This window comes from Nicotiana tabacum, chromosome 18 (genome assembly GCF_000715075.1).
Source record: "Nicotiana tabacum cultivar K326 chromosome 18, ASM71507v2, whole genome shotgun sequence".
Lineage (NCBI taxonomy): Eukaryota > Viridiplantae > Streptophyta > Magnoliopsida > Solanales > Solanaceae > Nicotiana > Nicotiana tabacum.
In genome coordinates this window covers 158,426,202-158,442,193 of record NC_134097.1, presented here as the reverse complement: position 1 = coordinate 158,442,193, position 15,992 = coordinate 158,426,202, and the positions used below count along the sequence as shown (strand labels likewise).

The window sequence follows — 15,992 nt, the reverse complement described above, 5'->3', positions numbered from 1 at the left end:
AAACTTAGAAGGGGATCACACCTATACAAGTCTAGTTCTTGACCGTGTTTACTGATTTCTTGCTCAACATATCTAATAGAAACATTCATGAAAATGAAGGAAGGGGCAAAGAGATTCACAATGAAACATAGCTGCTTCTGAATTTGGATAACAAGATGTTCAGAGCAGCTGTAGAGGAACCATCCATTCACCGGTTGACTCAATGAGATTCAAGCAAACAGCAATAGCCTAGCAAATTGCATCATACCTTCATCTTCCTGGTCATGTTTGAAGGACACAAAGTTGCATAAATCATAGCTTTATTGCACTCAGAAGTGGAGTTAGAATATTAGAAAATTTCAAGAATGCCACGGTTAGATTTGAACCTATATCCTAAAGCAATTTTTAAGCCATCTTTGCCACTCCACTAGCATCTTCTCTTTTGTCAAGAGAATTATTTTACCCTATTTGCGCAATTTAAGTTTTTGACGATGGCCTTTCAATTTACGCCCCTTGCGTCCACCTAACTTTGCCCCTGATTGCACTGATGACAAGTTAGCATTTTCTTTAGGTGATAGAATGGATTCTAGTTACATCTCCTGCTGAGGCAATAGCAATGACCACGCCGATGCCCAGGTGGCTGCTGGTACTGTTTTCTGAAGATTCCTCAACGGATTAATCATTCGGTTTATCATTTCTTCAGTAGCAAGATCTTTTCCAGCACATAGAACCTAAAAGAGCAAAACTTATTTGACGTAAGATCGTTGCAAATTATTTCAACAATTTGAAACTATTTTACCTATCTACTTCTTTGATTAATGTTTATGTTATTTCGTATCAGAAATTCGTTTTGTATGTGCTGTAAGTGGTATAGATCTGATAGACAAATTACTAACATACAACAAAAATTACTAAATAAGATTTTGTATTACTTCTCTTAATTTACTGGATAAAAAGGAGAATAAGAGTTGAAAATTTTAAGGGGTAAATACAAAGGGGCGTATAACCACTATAATCATTATCAATTATAGTTATTCTGTAATTAAGCACTATAATCATTATCAGCACTTATCCATGTTTGGTGGAGCACTCAGCCATGTTTGCTGGAGCACTCATCCCTTAATGGGACCTTCCACGAAATGGCATCATCAGCATTATCCCACTATCACATGTCTTGCACACTTGTCTCACAGCTCTGCCCACACTTTGCCTTTAACCTGCCTAACCTTCGGACCATGCCTCGCACATTTGCTTATGACAACGTTCTCGTCACAGTCATGCCGTCCCATTGTTCCGTACACATGCCTTAGTCAAGTGCCATGTGTTTATCTTCCTCTGCCATAGCCGTCGCCCACAACCAAAGTTGTCTTGCCATCACTGAAGACACTTGTCTAGCTAACCCGCCCAAGTTCGTGCACAACTTAGACACACCCCCATACATTGCTTTGTCAAAACTTCCACAAACCATGTCAAGGGGCAATGTACAAGCCTTTTACATTGTTTCTTCCCGGCATCCGTCATGACTCAACTTTAGGGGCTAACAAACCACCCCCACTAGTTGAACTCGACGTCCTCGTCGAGGCTTATTTCAATTAGTCCTCTACTTGATGTTCGTATTGCCACAATGAATCACCCTTTTCCCAAGTCGCATCTGCCTCGAGCTTTCCTTTCCACTGTATCAAGAATTCTGTCCGCCTATTTTTCTTATGCATCCCAAGAACTCTGTGGTCAAGCACTTTCTCTATCTTTTCCTCTAGCTGAGTGCGCATCTCAGAAGGAGCTCTCTTTGTTTTGTGCCGGTCCGGATCTTCGGGATCATCAACATAAGGTTTCAGAAAACTCACATGGCAAGTCGGATGTATTTTCATTCTCTCAGGCAGAATTAGTCGGTAAGCAACTTCAAAAGGACCCTCATACCTTGAAACCAAGGCTCTATGCCTAACCCGGCTGCCAATGTTTTTCCAAATCCGTGGAGTAAGTTTTAGCAACACCTTTTCACCCACCCTGAACTCTAGTGGACGTCTGTGTTTGTCAGCATACTTCTTCATCCTCCTCTGAGCTTTTGCCAAGCTATCTGTCGCCTCTTTGATTATAGCTTGTCTATCCCAACCATAACGGTAAGCTGCTGGACATTTACCCAGTCTTTTGTTGTGCAATCACCAATGGTTGTGTAGGCTGTTTCCCCAAAACAATCTCATCTCCGTTGCTGAAGACTTGTGCAAATTATAGAAGAGTTGTGCACAATCTAGCAAATCTGTCCAGTTGCGTTGACTCGCAGTCACATAGTGCCTCAAATATTCTTCCAACAGATGGTTAGTTCTTTCTGTTTGACCATCAGTTTGGGGATGGTTTGCCGTTGAGAACTTCAAGTTTGTACCCATCAAATTGAACAGATAGGTCTAAAACCGACCTGTAAACCATGCATCCCTGTCACTAATGACATCCTTCGGCATTCCGAAGTATTTAACCACATTTTTGAAGAATAATTCAGCCGCAACGTTTGAAGGACATTCTGTCGGGGCAGCAATAAAAACAGCATACTTGGAAAATCTATCAACCAAAACCATGTTTGACGAAAATCCATTGACCTTTGGAAATCCACTGATAACAGATTGCCATGGTTCTTCTGGGATGGGCAGAGGTTGTAGTAAACCTGCCTCCTTCTTTCGCTCAATTTTGTCAAGCTGACACACAAGACAGCTCTTCACGTAGGCTTCCACATCATGTTCCATCTTGGGCCAAAAATAGTATCAGGACAGTAGGGCCATCGTTCTTTCAATTCCTGGATGACCCGCCCATAAGGTATCGTGAGTCTCTTTCAACAGTTCACGATGTATCCCAACGCTAAGTGGTACTACGATTCTCCCCCCTTTGAAATAGAGGAGATCGTCCTCGATCCAGTACCTTCTTACCGTCCCTTCCTTCACATGATTCATTGTTTTGATGTATAATGGATCATTAGCAGCACATGCCTTGATCTTATCAAGAAAATCAAATTCAAGTCGTGTAACAGAATAAACAGCAGCTAATACCTCCTTTCGGCTTAATGCATCAGCAACTTGCTTGTCTTTTCCCGGCTTATGTTCCCACATAAAATCATACTCTGCCAAGAATGTTTGCCAACGTGCCTGCTTCGGACTTAGCTTTTTCTGCATCTTGAAATATGTATTTGCCACATTATATGTTCTCACAACGAACTTTGTCCCCAACAAATACACCCGCCAAATCTGCAAGCAGTGGATCACAACAACCATTTCTTTCTCTTGCGCCGAATATCTTTGCTCTACTTCATTCAATTTCCTGCTTTCAAACGCCACTGGGTGGCCGTTTTGAACCAACACACCTCTAACAGCCTTGTCAGAAGCATCGGTATGAACTTCAAAGGGTAGTTCAAAATCCGGAAGTTTTAAAATAGGTTCTGAGGCAATAGCTTCTTTCAGCATCTCAAATGCGCTACTGCATTTCTCAGTCCAAACCCTTACAACATTTTTCTTTAACAAATCAGTTAAAGAAGCAGCTTTCTTTGAATACCCAGCAATGAACTTCTGATAATAATTGACTAACCCAAGGAAAGATCTCAATTCTTTCACCGATTTAGGTGTCTGCCATTCCACAATGACCTGCACCTTATTTGGGTCCATCCGCACTTGATTCTGGCTCACCAAGTGCCCAAGATATCTGATTTCTTGTTTGGCAAACTCACACTTTTCCATTTTCACATATAATTGGTACTCCCTTAGGCGAGACAATACCCTTCTTAAGCGTGAGCAATGTTCATCCAAGGTCCTACTATAGATAACAATGTCGTTTAAATAGACAACCACAAAGTCATCCAAGTACTCATATAGCACATCGTTCATTAGATTGCAGGGACATTCGTCAACCCAAACGGCATAACAAAAAATTCATATGAGTCATACCTCATAACACATGTTGTTTTTTACTCATCACCTATCTGTACCTGCCAATAACCAGACCTCAAATCAAACTCTGTGAACCAGCACGCATTGCTTAATCTATCCATCAAGTCTTGCACCAACGGAACTGGGTATTTATTTTTCAGTCACTTTGTTCAACGCTCGATAGTCAACACACATCCAGAGCGTTCCGTCCTGCTTACTTTGAAATAACATAGGGGCACCAAATGGAGCTTTTGATGGTTGAATCAATCCCGCATCTAGCAACTCGTCAAGTTGATTTCTCAATTCAGCCAACTCTTTTGGCGCCATCCGACAAGGAGATTGAGCAGGAGGTATTGAACCAGGCAATAACTCTATCTTGTTATCAATAGCCCTCCGTGGTGGTAGATGTTTAGGCAATTCTGGTGGCATCACATCAGCAAAATCGCTCAATATTGGAGCGATACAGTCCGGCACCTCAACCCTCTCATCAGGTTTCACTTCGACCATCGCAGCAAGGAAAGTCTCCTCAGGCCTTTTTCTACCAACGCGGCATACACTATTGAAACCTTTCGTTGTTCTTCTTCTTTCCCATAGGGATGAACATCTTTCACAAAGCCAGGAGCCATTTCATGCATAATCATCACTCCGTCCAGGTGAGGCATTGGAACAAAGCAATTTTTTCGCATAAAGTCAATTCCAAAGATCACCTCAAAGTCCTCCAGTGGAATCACCATTAAATCAAATTTCCCTTTCCAGTTTCCAACTGACACAGGGACATCGTAAGCCATACCCACAATGGCTTGGGCTTTAGCATTCACCGTCTTCATGTAAGAGGGACTCTATCACAGACAACTCGTACTTCTGCACCAATTTTGCCGAGATAAAGGTGTGAATAGCTCCAGTATCTACCATTACTATCACACTTAGATCCGCAATTTTCATTTCTATGTGCATAAGTAAAGAATGAGGGTTGTTTTCGTTGCTTGTAGTACTAAGCAACGCAATGACATTCAGCAATTTCAAAGGGTTCACCAAGCCAGCGACTTCTCTACCTTCTCCTTCCCGATTGTTTTCTGTCCCATGCAAAGCATTAACTCGTTCCAGATTTGGGCAGTTTTTGGCAAGGTGAGCTCCGTCGCAGGTCCAGCAACCCTCGCCCTTTTTGTTGGCGTTGCCTTTGTTTCTAGCGAAACCACTAGTCACTGTCTTCCCCTTTTTCACGAATTCTTTTCGAGCTTCTTTCCTCCAATCCCCTTTCTTCTCTACCCTTTTCTTAGGTTTTGAAGTAGAAGGTTCTTTAGAAATACTTTCGGGTACTGCGGTAATCGACCAATGAGTCTGCTGCAGCAATCGCACTTAGGAGGTCCTACACGTTCTGCCTCCTAAGTTCATTCTGCGCCCATGCTTGCATTCCAGAAATAAAATTGTGCAATTTGTCCTCCTCCGGCATATTTTGAATATCCAGCATTAAGGAATTGAACTCCTTAATATAATCACGAACTGTTCCGGTTTCCCTAGCAAGCCAAGATGCATTGCTAGGTAAGAACTGGTCCTTCATTTCCTTCCGGAGTTTATCCCACGTATCAATTTTGGGCCTACCCGCACTTTGGTCGTCGGACATGCGAGTTCTCCACCATAGTTTTGCATCCCCCTTGATGTACATGCTTTTAATGGTCACTTTATCCGCGTTTGGGATCATGCCAGCAACAAAATATTGCTCGATAGAAAATTCTCCATTTCTTTTGCACTACGCGCTCCACCAAACGCCTTTGGTTCCGGGATCTTAACCTTGGAACGTTCTTCGAAGAGCTTTGGCTAATACTGCCCGAGGCAGTGAAGAACGTTCCAAGGTTAAGATCCCGGAACCAAAGGCGTTTGGTGGAGCGCGTAGTGCAAAAGAACTGGAGAATTTTCTATGGGATATGGAGTAATACTTTATTGCTGGCAAGATCCCAAACGCGGATAAAGTGACCATTAAAAGCATGTACATCAAGGGGGATGCAAAACTATGGTGGAGAACTCGCATGTCCGACGACCAAAGTGTGGGTAGGCCCAAAATTGATACGTGGGATAAACTCCGGAAGGAAATGAAGGACCAGTTCTTACCTAGCAATGCATCTTGGCTTGCTAGGGATCGCTTGAAACGCCTACGTCAAACCGGAACAGTTAGTGATTATATTAAGAAGTTCACTTCTTTAATGCTGGATATTCAAAATATGTCAGAGGAGGACAAATTGCACAATTTCATTTCTGGAATGCAAGCATGGGCGCAGAATGAACTTAGGAGGCAGAACGTGAAGGACCTCCCAAGTGCGATTGCTGCAGCAGACTCATTGGTCGATTACCGCAGTACCCGAAGTATTTCTAAAGAACCTTCTACTTCAAAACCTAAGAAAAGGGTAGAGAAGAAAGGGGATTGGAGGAAAGAAGCTCGAAAAGAATTCGTGGAAAAGGGGAAGGCAGTGACTGGTGGTTTTGCTAGAAACAAAGGCAACGCCAACAAAAAGGACGAGGGTTGCTGGACTTGCGGCGGAGCTCACCTTGCCAAAAACTGCCCAAATCGGGAACGAGTTAATGCTTTGCTTGGGACAGAAAATAATCGGGAAGGAGAAGGTAGAGAAGTCGCTGCCTTGGTGAACCCTTTGAAATTACTGAATGTCATTGCGTTGCTTAGTACTACAAGCAACGAAAACAACCCTCATTCTTTACTTATGCACATAGAAATGAAAATTGCGGATCTAAGTGTGATAGCAATGGTAGATACTGGAGCTACTCACACCTTTATCTCGGCAAAATTGGTGCAGAAGTACGGGTTGTCTGTGATAAAGAGTCCATCTTACATGAAGACGGTGAATGCTAAAGTCCAAGCCATTGTGGGTATGGCTTACGGTGTCCCTATGTCAGTTAGAAACTGGAAAGGGAAAGTTGATTTAATGGTGATTCCACTGGAGGACTTTGAGATGATGCTTGGAATTGACTTTATGCGAAAAAATTGCTTTGTTCCAATGCCTCACCTGGACGGAGTGATGATTATGCATGAAATGGCTCCTGGCTTTGTGAAAGCTGTTCATCCCTATGGGAAAGAAGAAGAACAACGAAAGGTTTCAATAGTGTATGCCGCGATGGTAGAAAAAGGCCTGAGGAGAGGAGACTTTCCTTGCTGCGATGGTCGAAGTGAAACCTGATGAGAGGGTTGAGGTGCCGGACTGTATCGCTCCAATATTGAGCGATTTTGCTGATGTGATGCCACCAGAATTGCCTAAACATCTACCACCACGGAGGGCTATTGATCACAAGATAGAGTTACTGCCTGGTTCAATACCTCCAGCTCAATCTCCTTATCGGATGGCGCCAAAAAGAGTTGGCTGAATTGAGAAAACAACTTGACGAGTTGCTAGATGCGGGATTGATTCAACCATCAAAAGCTCCATTTGGTGCCCCTATGTTATTTCAAAGGAAGCAGGACGGAACGCTCTGGATGTGTGTTGACTATCGAGCGTTGAACAAAGTGACTGTGAAAAATAAATACCCAGTTCCGTTGGTGCAAGACTTGATGGATAGATTAAGCAATGCGTGCTGGTTCACAGAGTTTGATTTGAGGTCTGGTTATTGGCAGGTACAGATAGGTGATGAGTAAAAAACAACATGTGTTACGAGGTATGACTCATATGAATTCTTTGTTATGCCGTTTGGGTTGACGAATGTCCCTGCAATCTAATGAACGATGTGTTATATGAGTACTTGGATGACTTTGTGGTTGTCTATTTAAACGACATTGTTATCTATAATAGGACCTTGGATGAACATTGCTCACACTTAAGAAGGGTATTGTCTCGCCTAAGGGAGTACCAATACCCTGTGAAAATGGAAAAGTGCGAGTTTGCCAAACAAGAAATCAGATATCTTGGGCACTTGGTGAGCCAGAATCAAGTGCGGATGGACCCAAATAAGGTGCAGGTCATTGTGGAATGGCAGGCACCTAAATCGGTGAAAGAATTGAGATCTTTCCTTGGGTTAGTCAATTGTTATCAGAAGTTCATTGCTGGGTATTCAAAGAAAGCTGCTTCTTTAACTGATTTGTTAAAGAAAAATGTTGTAAGGGTTTGGACTGAGAAATGCAGTAGCGCATTTGAGATGCTGAAAGAAGCTATTGCCTCAGAACCTATTTTAAAACTTCCGGATTTTGAACTACCCTTTGAAGTTCATACCGATGTTTCTGACAAGGCTGTTAGAGGTGTGTTGGTTCAAAACGGCCACCCAGTGGCGTTTGAAAGCAGGAAATTGAATGAAGTAGAGCAAAGATATTCGGCGCAAGAGAAAGAAATGGTTGTTGTGATCCACTGCTTGCAGATTTGGCGGGTGTATTTGTTGGGGACAAAGTTCGTTGTGAGAACATATAATGTGGCAAATACATATTTCAAGATGCAGAAAAAGCTAAGTCCGAAGCAGGCACGTTGGCAAACATTCTTGGCAGAGTATGATTTTATGTGGGAACATAAGCCGGGAAAAGACAAGCAAGTTGCTGATGCATTAAGCCGAAAGGAGGTATTAGCTGCTGTTTATTCTGTTACACGACTTGAATTTGATTTTCTTGATAAGATCAAGGCATGTGCTGCTAATGATCCATTATACATCAAAACAATGAATCATGTGAAGGAAGGGACGGTAAGAAGGTACTGGATCGAGGACGATCTCCTCTATTTCAAAGGGGGGAGAATCGTAGTACCACTTAGCGTTGGGATACATCGTGAACTGTTGAAAGAGACTCACGATACCTTATGGGCGGGTCATCCAGGAATTGAAAGAACGATGGCCCTACTGTCCTGATACTATTTTTGGCCCAAGATGGAACATGATGTGGAAGCCTACGTGAAGAGCTGTCTTGTGTGTCAGCTTGACAAAATTGAGCGAAAGAAGGAGGCAGGTTTACTACAACCTCTGCCCATCCCAGAAGAACCATGGCAATCTGTTTCGATGGACTTTATCAGTGGATTTCCAAAGGTCAATGGATTTTCGTCAAACATGGTTTTGGTTGATAGATTTTCCAAGTATGCTGTTTTTATTGCTGCCCCGACAGAATGTCCTTCAAAAGTTGCGGCTGAATTATTCTTCAAAAATGTGGTTAAATACTTCGGAATGCCGAAGGATGTCATTAGTGACAGGGATGCATGGTTTACAGGTCGGTTTTAGACCTATCTGTTCAATTTGATGGGTACAAACTTGAAGTTCTCAACGGCAAACCATCCCCAAACTGATGGTCAAACAGAAAGAACTAACCATCTGTTGGAAGAATATTTGAGGCACTATGTGACTGCGAGTCAACGCAACTGGACAGATTTGCTAGATTGTGCACAACTCTTCTATAATTTGCACAAGTCTTCAGCAACGGAGATGAGATTGTTTTGGGGAAACAGCCTACACAACCATTGGTGATTGCACAACAAAAGACTGGGTAAATGTCCAGCAGCTTACCGTTATGGTTGGGATAGACAAGCTATAATCAAAGAGGCGACAGATAGCTTGGCAAAAGCTCAGAGGAGGATGAAGAAGTATGCTGACAAACACAGACGTCCACTAGAGTTCAGGGTGGGTGAAAAGGTGTTGCTAAAACTTACTCCACGGATTTAGAAAAACATTGGCAGCCGGGTTAGGCATAGAGCCTTGGTTTCAAGGTATGAGGATCCTTTTGAAGTTGGTGAAGTTGCTTACCGACTAATTCTGCCTGAGAGAATGAAAATACATCCGACTTGCCATGTGAGTTTTCTGAAACCTTATGTTGATGATCCCGAAGATCCGGACCGGCACAAAACAAAGAGAGCTCCTCCTGAGATGCGCACTCAGCTAGAGGAAAAGATAGAGAAAGTGCTTGACCACAGAGTTTGGGATGCATAAGAAAAATAGGCGGACAGAATTCTTGATACAGTGGAAAGGAAAGCCCGAGGCAGATGCGACTTGGGAAAAGGGTGCTTTATTGTTGCAATACGAACAGCAAATAGAGGACTACTTGAAATAAGCCTCGACGAGGACGTCGAGTTCAACTAGTGGGGGTGGTTTGTTAGCCCCTAAAGTTGAGTCATGACGGATGCCGGGAAGAAACAATGTAAAAGGCTTGTATAATGCCCCTTGGCATGGTTTGTGGAAGTTTTGACAAAGCAATGTATGGAGTTGAGGTGTGTCTAAGTTGTGCACGAATTTGGGCGGGTCAGCTAGACAAGTGTCTTCAGTGATGGCAAGACAACTTTGGTTGTGGGCGACGGCTATGGCAGAGGAAGATAAATACATGGCACTTGACTAAGGCTACGGAACAGTGGGACGGCATGGCTGTGACGAGAACGTTGTCATAAGCAAATGTGCGAGGCATGGTCCGAAGGCAAGGCTAGGCAGGCTAAAGGCAAAGTGTGGGCAGAGCTGTGAGACAAGTGTGCAAGACATGTGACAGTGGGGTAGTGCTGATGATGGCCATTTCGTGGAAGGTCCCATTGAGGGATGAGTGCTCCAGCAAACATGGCTGAGTGTTTGCCCATTTATAGAGCAAGCTGACCCAATTACCATAAGGCTTCCCAAAGGGGCAGAACTTAGTCTTGTGCCAAATTGTTAGCCAAAAACATCTAAGTATAATTCCTAAGGGTAGGAAATCATTTTGGGGCAGGGAACAAGGGTGTTCTTTGTTCTTGGCCATAGGGTTGGCTTTATTGTGTTCTTGTATTCACATATTAATACGAGTTGGGAAGAAATTCCTGTAAATTTCGTGTGTGCCTTTACTTTTATTGCTGCCTAAATTCTACTAAGTCCCAAACATCCGTGAGTTAATTCTAAGTATTGGAAAGGCTGAGGTCAAGGCTGGGCTTGACTGTCGTTCAGTGGTGAAACTCGAACAGTATTCGAGTGACATAAATCACCCCTGTAACAACTGGTATCAGAGCGCAGCGGGATCGTGACAAAGATACGACGTTCAGCGGTTGAATTTCGTAAAAGATGGCTGGTGGCAACGCAGAACTGAGGGAAAAAGTTGCTACATTAGAGGCACTTGTTGGAACTACTGATGGTGATCAGTTTCTGACTGTGGTGACGCGTCTCGCCTATCTTGAGGCAGAGATGAGCAGGCTGAGCAAGGAGTGTTCAGATTTTTAGTTGTTACAGGGGTGATTTTCAATCCCAACCACTATAAGCACTATAATCATTATCAGCACTTATCCACTAGGAGGCATTATAATCATTATCAAAGGGGCAGCTAATGGTAACGTAATTTTCGTAATATATAACTGAAATTAGGAAATTTATGTGGAACATATGCATCATGCATGTTATTATAATAACACTCATACTTTTATCTATTGAAAATATTTTAAATCATATGTTGCTATTTTGTGATTATTTTTTTTCTAGTTTTACAATTGATGCACCAAAATGCTGGGAGTAATGTGAAACAATTGCTGAAAGCTAGTTGGCCAACAAATGTATTGACAAAAACCCAAAACAACTGAATATTTTAAATTAGTAAAGATAGGTTGTCATTAATAATCTTGTAACCTGCGTTGGCAATCAGTCGCCTTAACAAAAAGAAGACCTGAAAAGTAAAGTACAGGTGATGATGATAAAAACTAGAACAAACTAGTCCAGTACAGTACCTTTCGACCATTGAACAGAGCTGGTTGTGAACAACCATGTTACCTCTTATAGGAACCAAGCCGGAATAATCTAGCAAAAAAAAAATGGAATGAGAAATAAATGGAATTTCAACAAGTTATGAAGTACATTGGAGGAGCATCATTTCATCTTGGAAGAACAAAAGCGACATGTTTTACCAAAATTCAGATATGGTGAGCATATGCTATGAAAAGTACTGACAATGCATGTTATACATAAAAGTGCCTTATGTTTCCTTTTAGTAAATATATAGAAGTGTCTAAACTCTCCTTTTCGTAAGCTGACTAAATACCTTAAGCTACAGGATAATTAAACTAAATAAGTTGGAATGAAAACCAGCCAATAGAAGATTAAATAAGAATTATAGAAGTCTTGTAAATCACTATATAAGTGGTTGAAACCGAGCACCATGTGTCTAGATTCCTAGTTTATTGCAATCATTTATCAGGCTGGTATACTGACTTTCAGATTTTAAAATTGTAGGACAAAAAGCTGGTCATCGCAAGTGCAAACATGAAATGAAGTTAGTAGAGAAGTACAACAACAAAAATCTAAATGCATATATATATATATATGTGTGTGTGTGTGTGTGTGTGTGTGTATTTAAATGAGCTGAGCAATAAAACATTAGGGATTCCCAGAAAATCGCACCTGCGTGGAGTCAATACTTTCCCGATGAAACTGACATATCTGACCAAGTGCAAAAACAGCATCATGATATGCCTGTTCATTTTCAGGTGCAAGAGCATGTAGATGTGTTATCACAACATTGATCCTTGAAAGAGCCTCTGAATAACGTCGTGAAATTTAGTAAATACAAAAATATATCACTCTTCATCCACTTCCGCATGATGAGAAGAATCTCAAAATCACATTCAACGATATCATACCTCCAATAAATGGTTTGAAAACAAAACCACCATATTCCGCACAAAGCCTAAGTCCATAAAGTGCATTCTGAACATTGCATCAATGGTGTTTGGATGAATCAACAGCAAATATCACATGACTGAAAACTATCAGAACCACCAAGATTCACAAACCACTCTAAGAACTGGATTTTCGTCGTTGCTTGAGTCCAAAAGAAAAGGAAGACATATATTATAATACCTGGTTTGAACAGAAAGTAACTATCAGAATTGTGACCTTACTTAAGAAAAAACTCATAAAGATAGACCTACTTTAGAGCTGATTCGCTGCATTCCTCCACAAGTTTATTAAAGATTTTTACACATGCACTTCTCTCTTGAGCTGTTTTATCCTTGCCCTTTCAAGCAGTGAAAAAAGAACAATGAGAAATATTGGTGGAAAACAACCTAGGGGATCGAAACGTCATTGGTTACCATAAGCTGAAACTCACTGTCATAGGCATTAGATATGAGGAAAGCTCATAAGGAAAGGCAAGAAAGTAGCCTTGAAGGTTTTGATCAGTGTCAACAATATGCAACCAACCCTATAAAATACTTTTTCTTCTAGCTCTCTTTCCTCCCTCAGCAATTCAGCTTCTTCAGCATCAAAGTCTTCTGATTTCTCTCTCTCTCTCTCTCTCTCTGTGAGTTTTCCTTTTCTACGTGAACTTTCTATAATGACGTGCTTTATCCCATTTGTGATTCTATGAACCAGATATTCATTGAGAAGTGTTCCACCGATCTGAAAGAAGACACAAAAAGGACCATAAGAAGTGAAAGCTGCTGTTCTAACTCATGTCAAGGAAACTTTTGTAAATATAGGATTTATGGTAAATTCTAGTCCACGTTTCAATTCTTAAGCATGCGCCCATGCACAGACTAAGAATGACCAAGTCCGCCGCTCCTATTTTACTTTTCCCTGAAGATCTTACTCTATGCAAGTTATTACTCTTGTCTCCAGGTCTTGCTATGTACAAGGTTGTCCTATTTTACACTTTCATTCTTACGAGCTTGGACAAGTGTGTTGCTTATCATAATGGACATAAAAACCTTGAAAAGAAACTGCATAGAGTAAATTCCTGCAAAGTAAAGAAACCATCATAACCTGACATACATTTAGGCAATTATTCAATTCCTGCAATATCTTTTCACATAGTTTTGTCTCAGGCTCCTGCATGCAATAGCAATTGAAGTGTCACTTTCTCCTCGTTCAGATAAATGGAGCTCAAACCTTTTCCCAACAGGAAAAAGAAACCGTAAATATTAATGTGTTGAAGGCAACCGAATACAATGCGTCCCCCAAAGCCAATATTATACAGCCAGGCAACTGCTTCAAGTACCACTTGTTTCCACCTCCAGCAATCCCTTTCTCTACTGCCAGTTTAGCAGAACGCAACAAGGATACCATTGCTTAACCACCACAAATTAAAACAATATCTCATTAGAAATTCGGTAAGTTAAAGAAAAAAAATTGGAAAGCATATGAAAGCATGAGATTTTTTTACCACAACTAGCACATTTCCTGACAGAAGAGTGGATATAGAATTTCAGAAGCGGAATTAAAATTGAAGCAGCCTGTTTCAGGGTTTAAGACATAAATATCACCTGTTAAGTTTGAATCCACTTAACAACACATGAAGAAAAGTAATTGTTCTAGTGATCGTTCATGCTATCATGCCAACCTGGGGAATCCATGGGTAAAAATCTTCCCCCAATTCATGAGCATATAATTCAAGGGCCGAGCACAACATTGATTTCCCTTCTAGGAGGTCACTTCCATAGATGCATATCATTTCACCCCCAAACATGACTTTGTGCATACTGCAAAATGTGAAACTTAAGGAAGATATCCCTGGTAGCCCGAATTATTTTGAGAATCACTCGTGTTGTTATCTGTTGGGAGATATGGAAGTCTAGGTGTGCTATTAAGTATGGATCCTCCACGCTATCCATTAAGCGTACGACTTATCAGATTTTGTTCATGAAATGGGTGGTATTCAAATATAAAGGGAATAATGAATGGCCTACAAGTTGGGAAGCTATATGCAGGCTGGTTATTGATCTTTCTCCCAGAACTGAATCATCACAGTTAATGGGAAAGGCCACCTCCGAACTGGATGAAAATAAACACTGACGGCAGTAGAAATATGGAGGAAATGACTGGTGCAGGAGGCATCTGTAGAGACCATAATGGCAAGATGATAAATGAAAAATCCAAACCTCAATGATAAAAACTTACCTATCATATAGTTTATCTGAGGATACAGTCTTATCGGGCTCAAGTTGAGCACATTCAACTGCATATGGCATGACTAGACTCATGTAAGGAAGAAATTCCTACCCAATGCACACACAAATCCCATACGATGCCTGCAGTAAATCAAGAAAAGATTGAGAGGCTAATCTAATAAAAAGTTCTGAGCCTGTAAAACCAAACGAGTAACACTTACCTTTAGACAGCGAAGAATATTTGTATACTCTGTCACATGTGATTCTTGTAATGAGTACTTAAGCACTTCCATAACCTTAAATATAACAGAACATATAGAAACGAAGGTCCGCGTTTAGAAATGAATGAATGGATAAGATCACACCACCAAGAGAAGAAAAGAATGCCAATAGAGATGCAGAATGTTGGACCAAAAAGGAACTAGGAGGAGAAAATATATGAGGCATTAGTCATTGATCCCAACAGTTGAAGAAAGTGGTAATTCAAATAGGAGTAATCAATAATATGGTTTGTCTATGGAAAAGCCATTTAAGCACACTTTTCACTTAATCATGGTTAATTAACATATATTTTCACCTCAAATTATCAATAAACCATGATAAATCTTTGTGGCATGCTATAAATACCGGTACTGTAGATAAGTTTTTCCCATAGCACTAATACATTGCAGGCACATACAAAGAGAAGCATCGAGTATAGTTTGGAGACGACCTGCTTCAAGTCATCTCTGAATTTCTCTTTGCCTGCAGCAAGCGCAACGTTGCTTATGCACAGCAAGACTTTGCTTTGAAGCATCTGATTAGATTCATCATTTGCATTTACCAGGATCGTTTTTAAATATGGCATTACAAAATCATAGTACTTTTGGAAGTGCTCCTGTCGAAGTAATATATTAGTCATCATTAGCTACAACATAAGTAGAAACAGAATTGAGTCAAAAATAAATGCAAGTAGGTAATACCTTATAGAAATAAGCTACAGTACCCAATGCAAATAATGCTTCATGCAAAGTTCATTATTTTCAAATATAGAAAGAGGGTAATTTCGAAAATGTTCTCTCTAACTTTTCTATCTGACTTGGGAAATGTGCTGTTTTTATCTTTCTCCTTTTGATTCTCTCTCCGGCAGGGTTTCCCCCCGGAGTTACAGCCTTTGTCATGGGAGGAAAAATCCATTTTATCTCAGGTGATAAATCTTTTGAATTAATTGACATCAGTGAGGATTACGACAGATGGTTTGTTTTGATTGAGCGGGGGGCAAGATTCACTAGCAGAGTTAAGATCGATGAAGAGAACTTGCGCTGGGTTTGTGAAACATTACAGAAAG

The 15,992-nt window shown here is 41.0% G+C and overlaps 2 protein-coding genes across 6 annotated transcripts in view; both read right to left on the bottom strand.

Annotated features, from left to right (window-relative positions):
* Positions 1-15,767, bottom strand: part of LOC107768367 (uncharacterized) — a 32,440-nt gene extending 16,673 nt beyond the window's left edge. Inside the window, exons 1-14 of one of the 5 annotated variants that reach the window (XM_075237577.1) lie at positions 15,628-15,767; positions 15,378-15,542; positions 14,887-14,961; positions 14,676-14,806; positions 14,119-14,257; positions 13,942-14,011; positions 13,719-13,846; positions 13,551-13,607; positions 12,889-13,178; positions 12,710-12,795; positions 12,419-12,638; positions 12,180-12,316; positions 11,510-11,579; positions 283-710 (exon numbers count right to left, since the gene is read on the bottom strand). In XM_075237577.1, coding sequence (XP_075093678.1) covers positions 12,900-13,178; positions 13,551-13,607; positions 13,719-13,846; positions 13,942-14,011; positions 14,119-14,257; positions 14,676-14,758 — 756 coding nt within the window. In that variant the 5' untranslated portion in view covers positions 14,759-14,806; positions 14,887-14,961; positions 15,378-15,542; positions 15,628-15,767 and the 3' untranslated portion in view covers positions 283-710; positions 11,510-11,579; positions 12,180-12,316; ... (1 more) ...; positions 12,710-12,795; positions 12,889-12,899. Of the gene's footprint in view, positions 1-282; positions 711-11,341; positions 11,580-12,179; positions 12,317-12,418; positions 12,639-12,709; positions 12,796-12,888; positions 13,179-13,550; positions 13,608-13,718; positions 13,847-13,941; positions 14,012-14,118; positions 14,258-14,675; positions 14,807-14,886; positions 14,962-15,377; positions 15,543-15,627 lie in introns of those variants that run through there. The other 4 variants (XM_075237580.1, XM_075237576.1, XM_075237578.1 and 1 more) reach the window with 4 other exon arrangements.
* LOC142172786 (uncharacterized) lies at positions 1,572-2,711 on the bottom strand. The gene is made up of 2 exons (XM_075236474.1): positions 2,390-2,711; positions 1,572-2,104 (listed from the first exon to the last, which is right to left on the bottom strand). The coding sequence occupies exons 1-2, from the start codon at positions 2,709-2,711 to the stop codon at positions 1,572-1,574; spliced, it is 855 nt and encodes a 284-aa protein (XP_075092575.1).
* Positions 15,768-15,992: the final 225 nt, after the last annotated feature.

Bases quoted from the DNA above. Each gene is read 5' to 3' on its own strand.
- LOC142172786 (XM_075236474.1), bottom strand. From the start codon at position 2,711: ATGGAACATGATGTGGAAGCCTACGTGAAGAGCTGTCTTGTGTGTCAG. The intron at 2,105-2,389 runs GTCGGTTTTAGA...GTAAATGTCCAG, and splicing joins CAGGGATGCATGGTTTACAG to CAGCTTACCGTTATGGTTGG.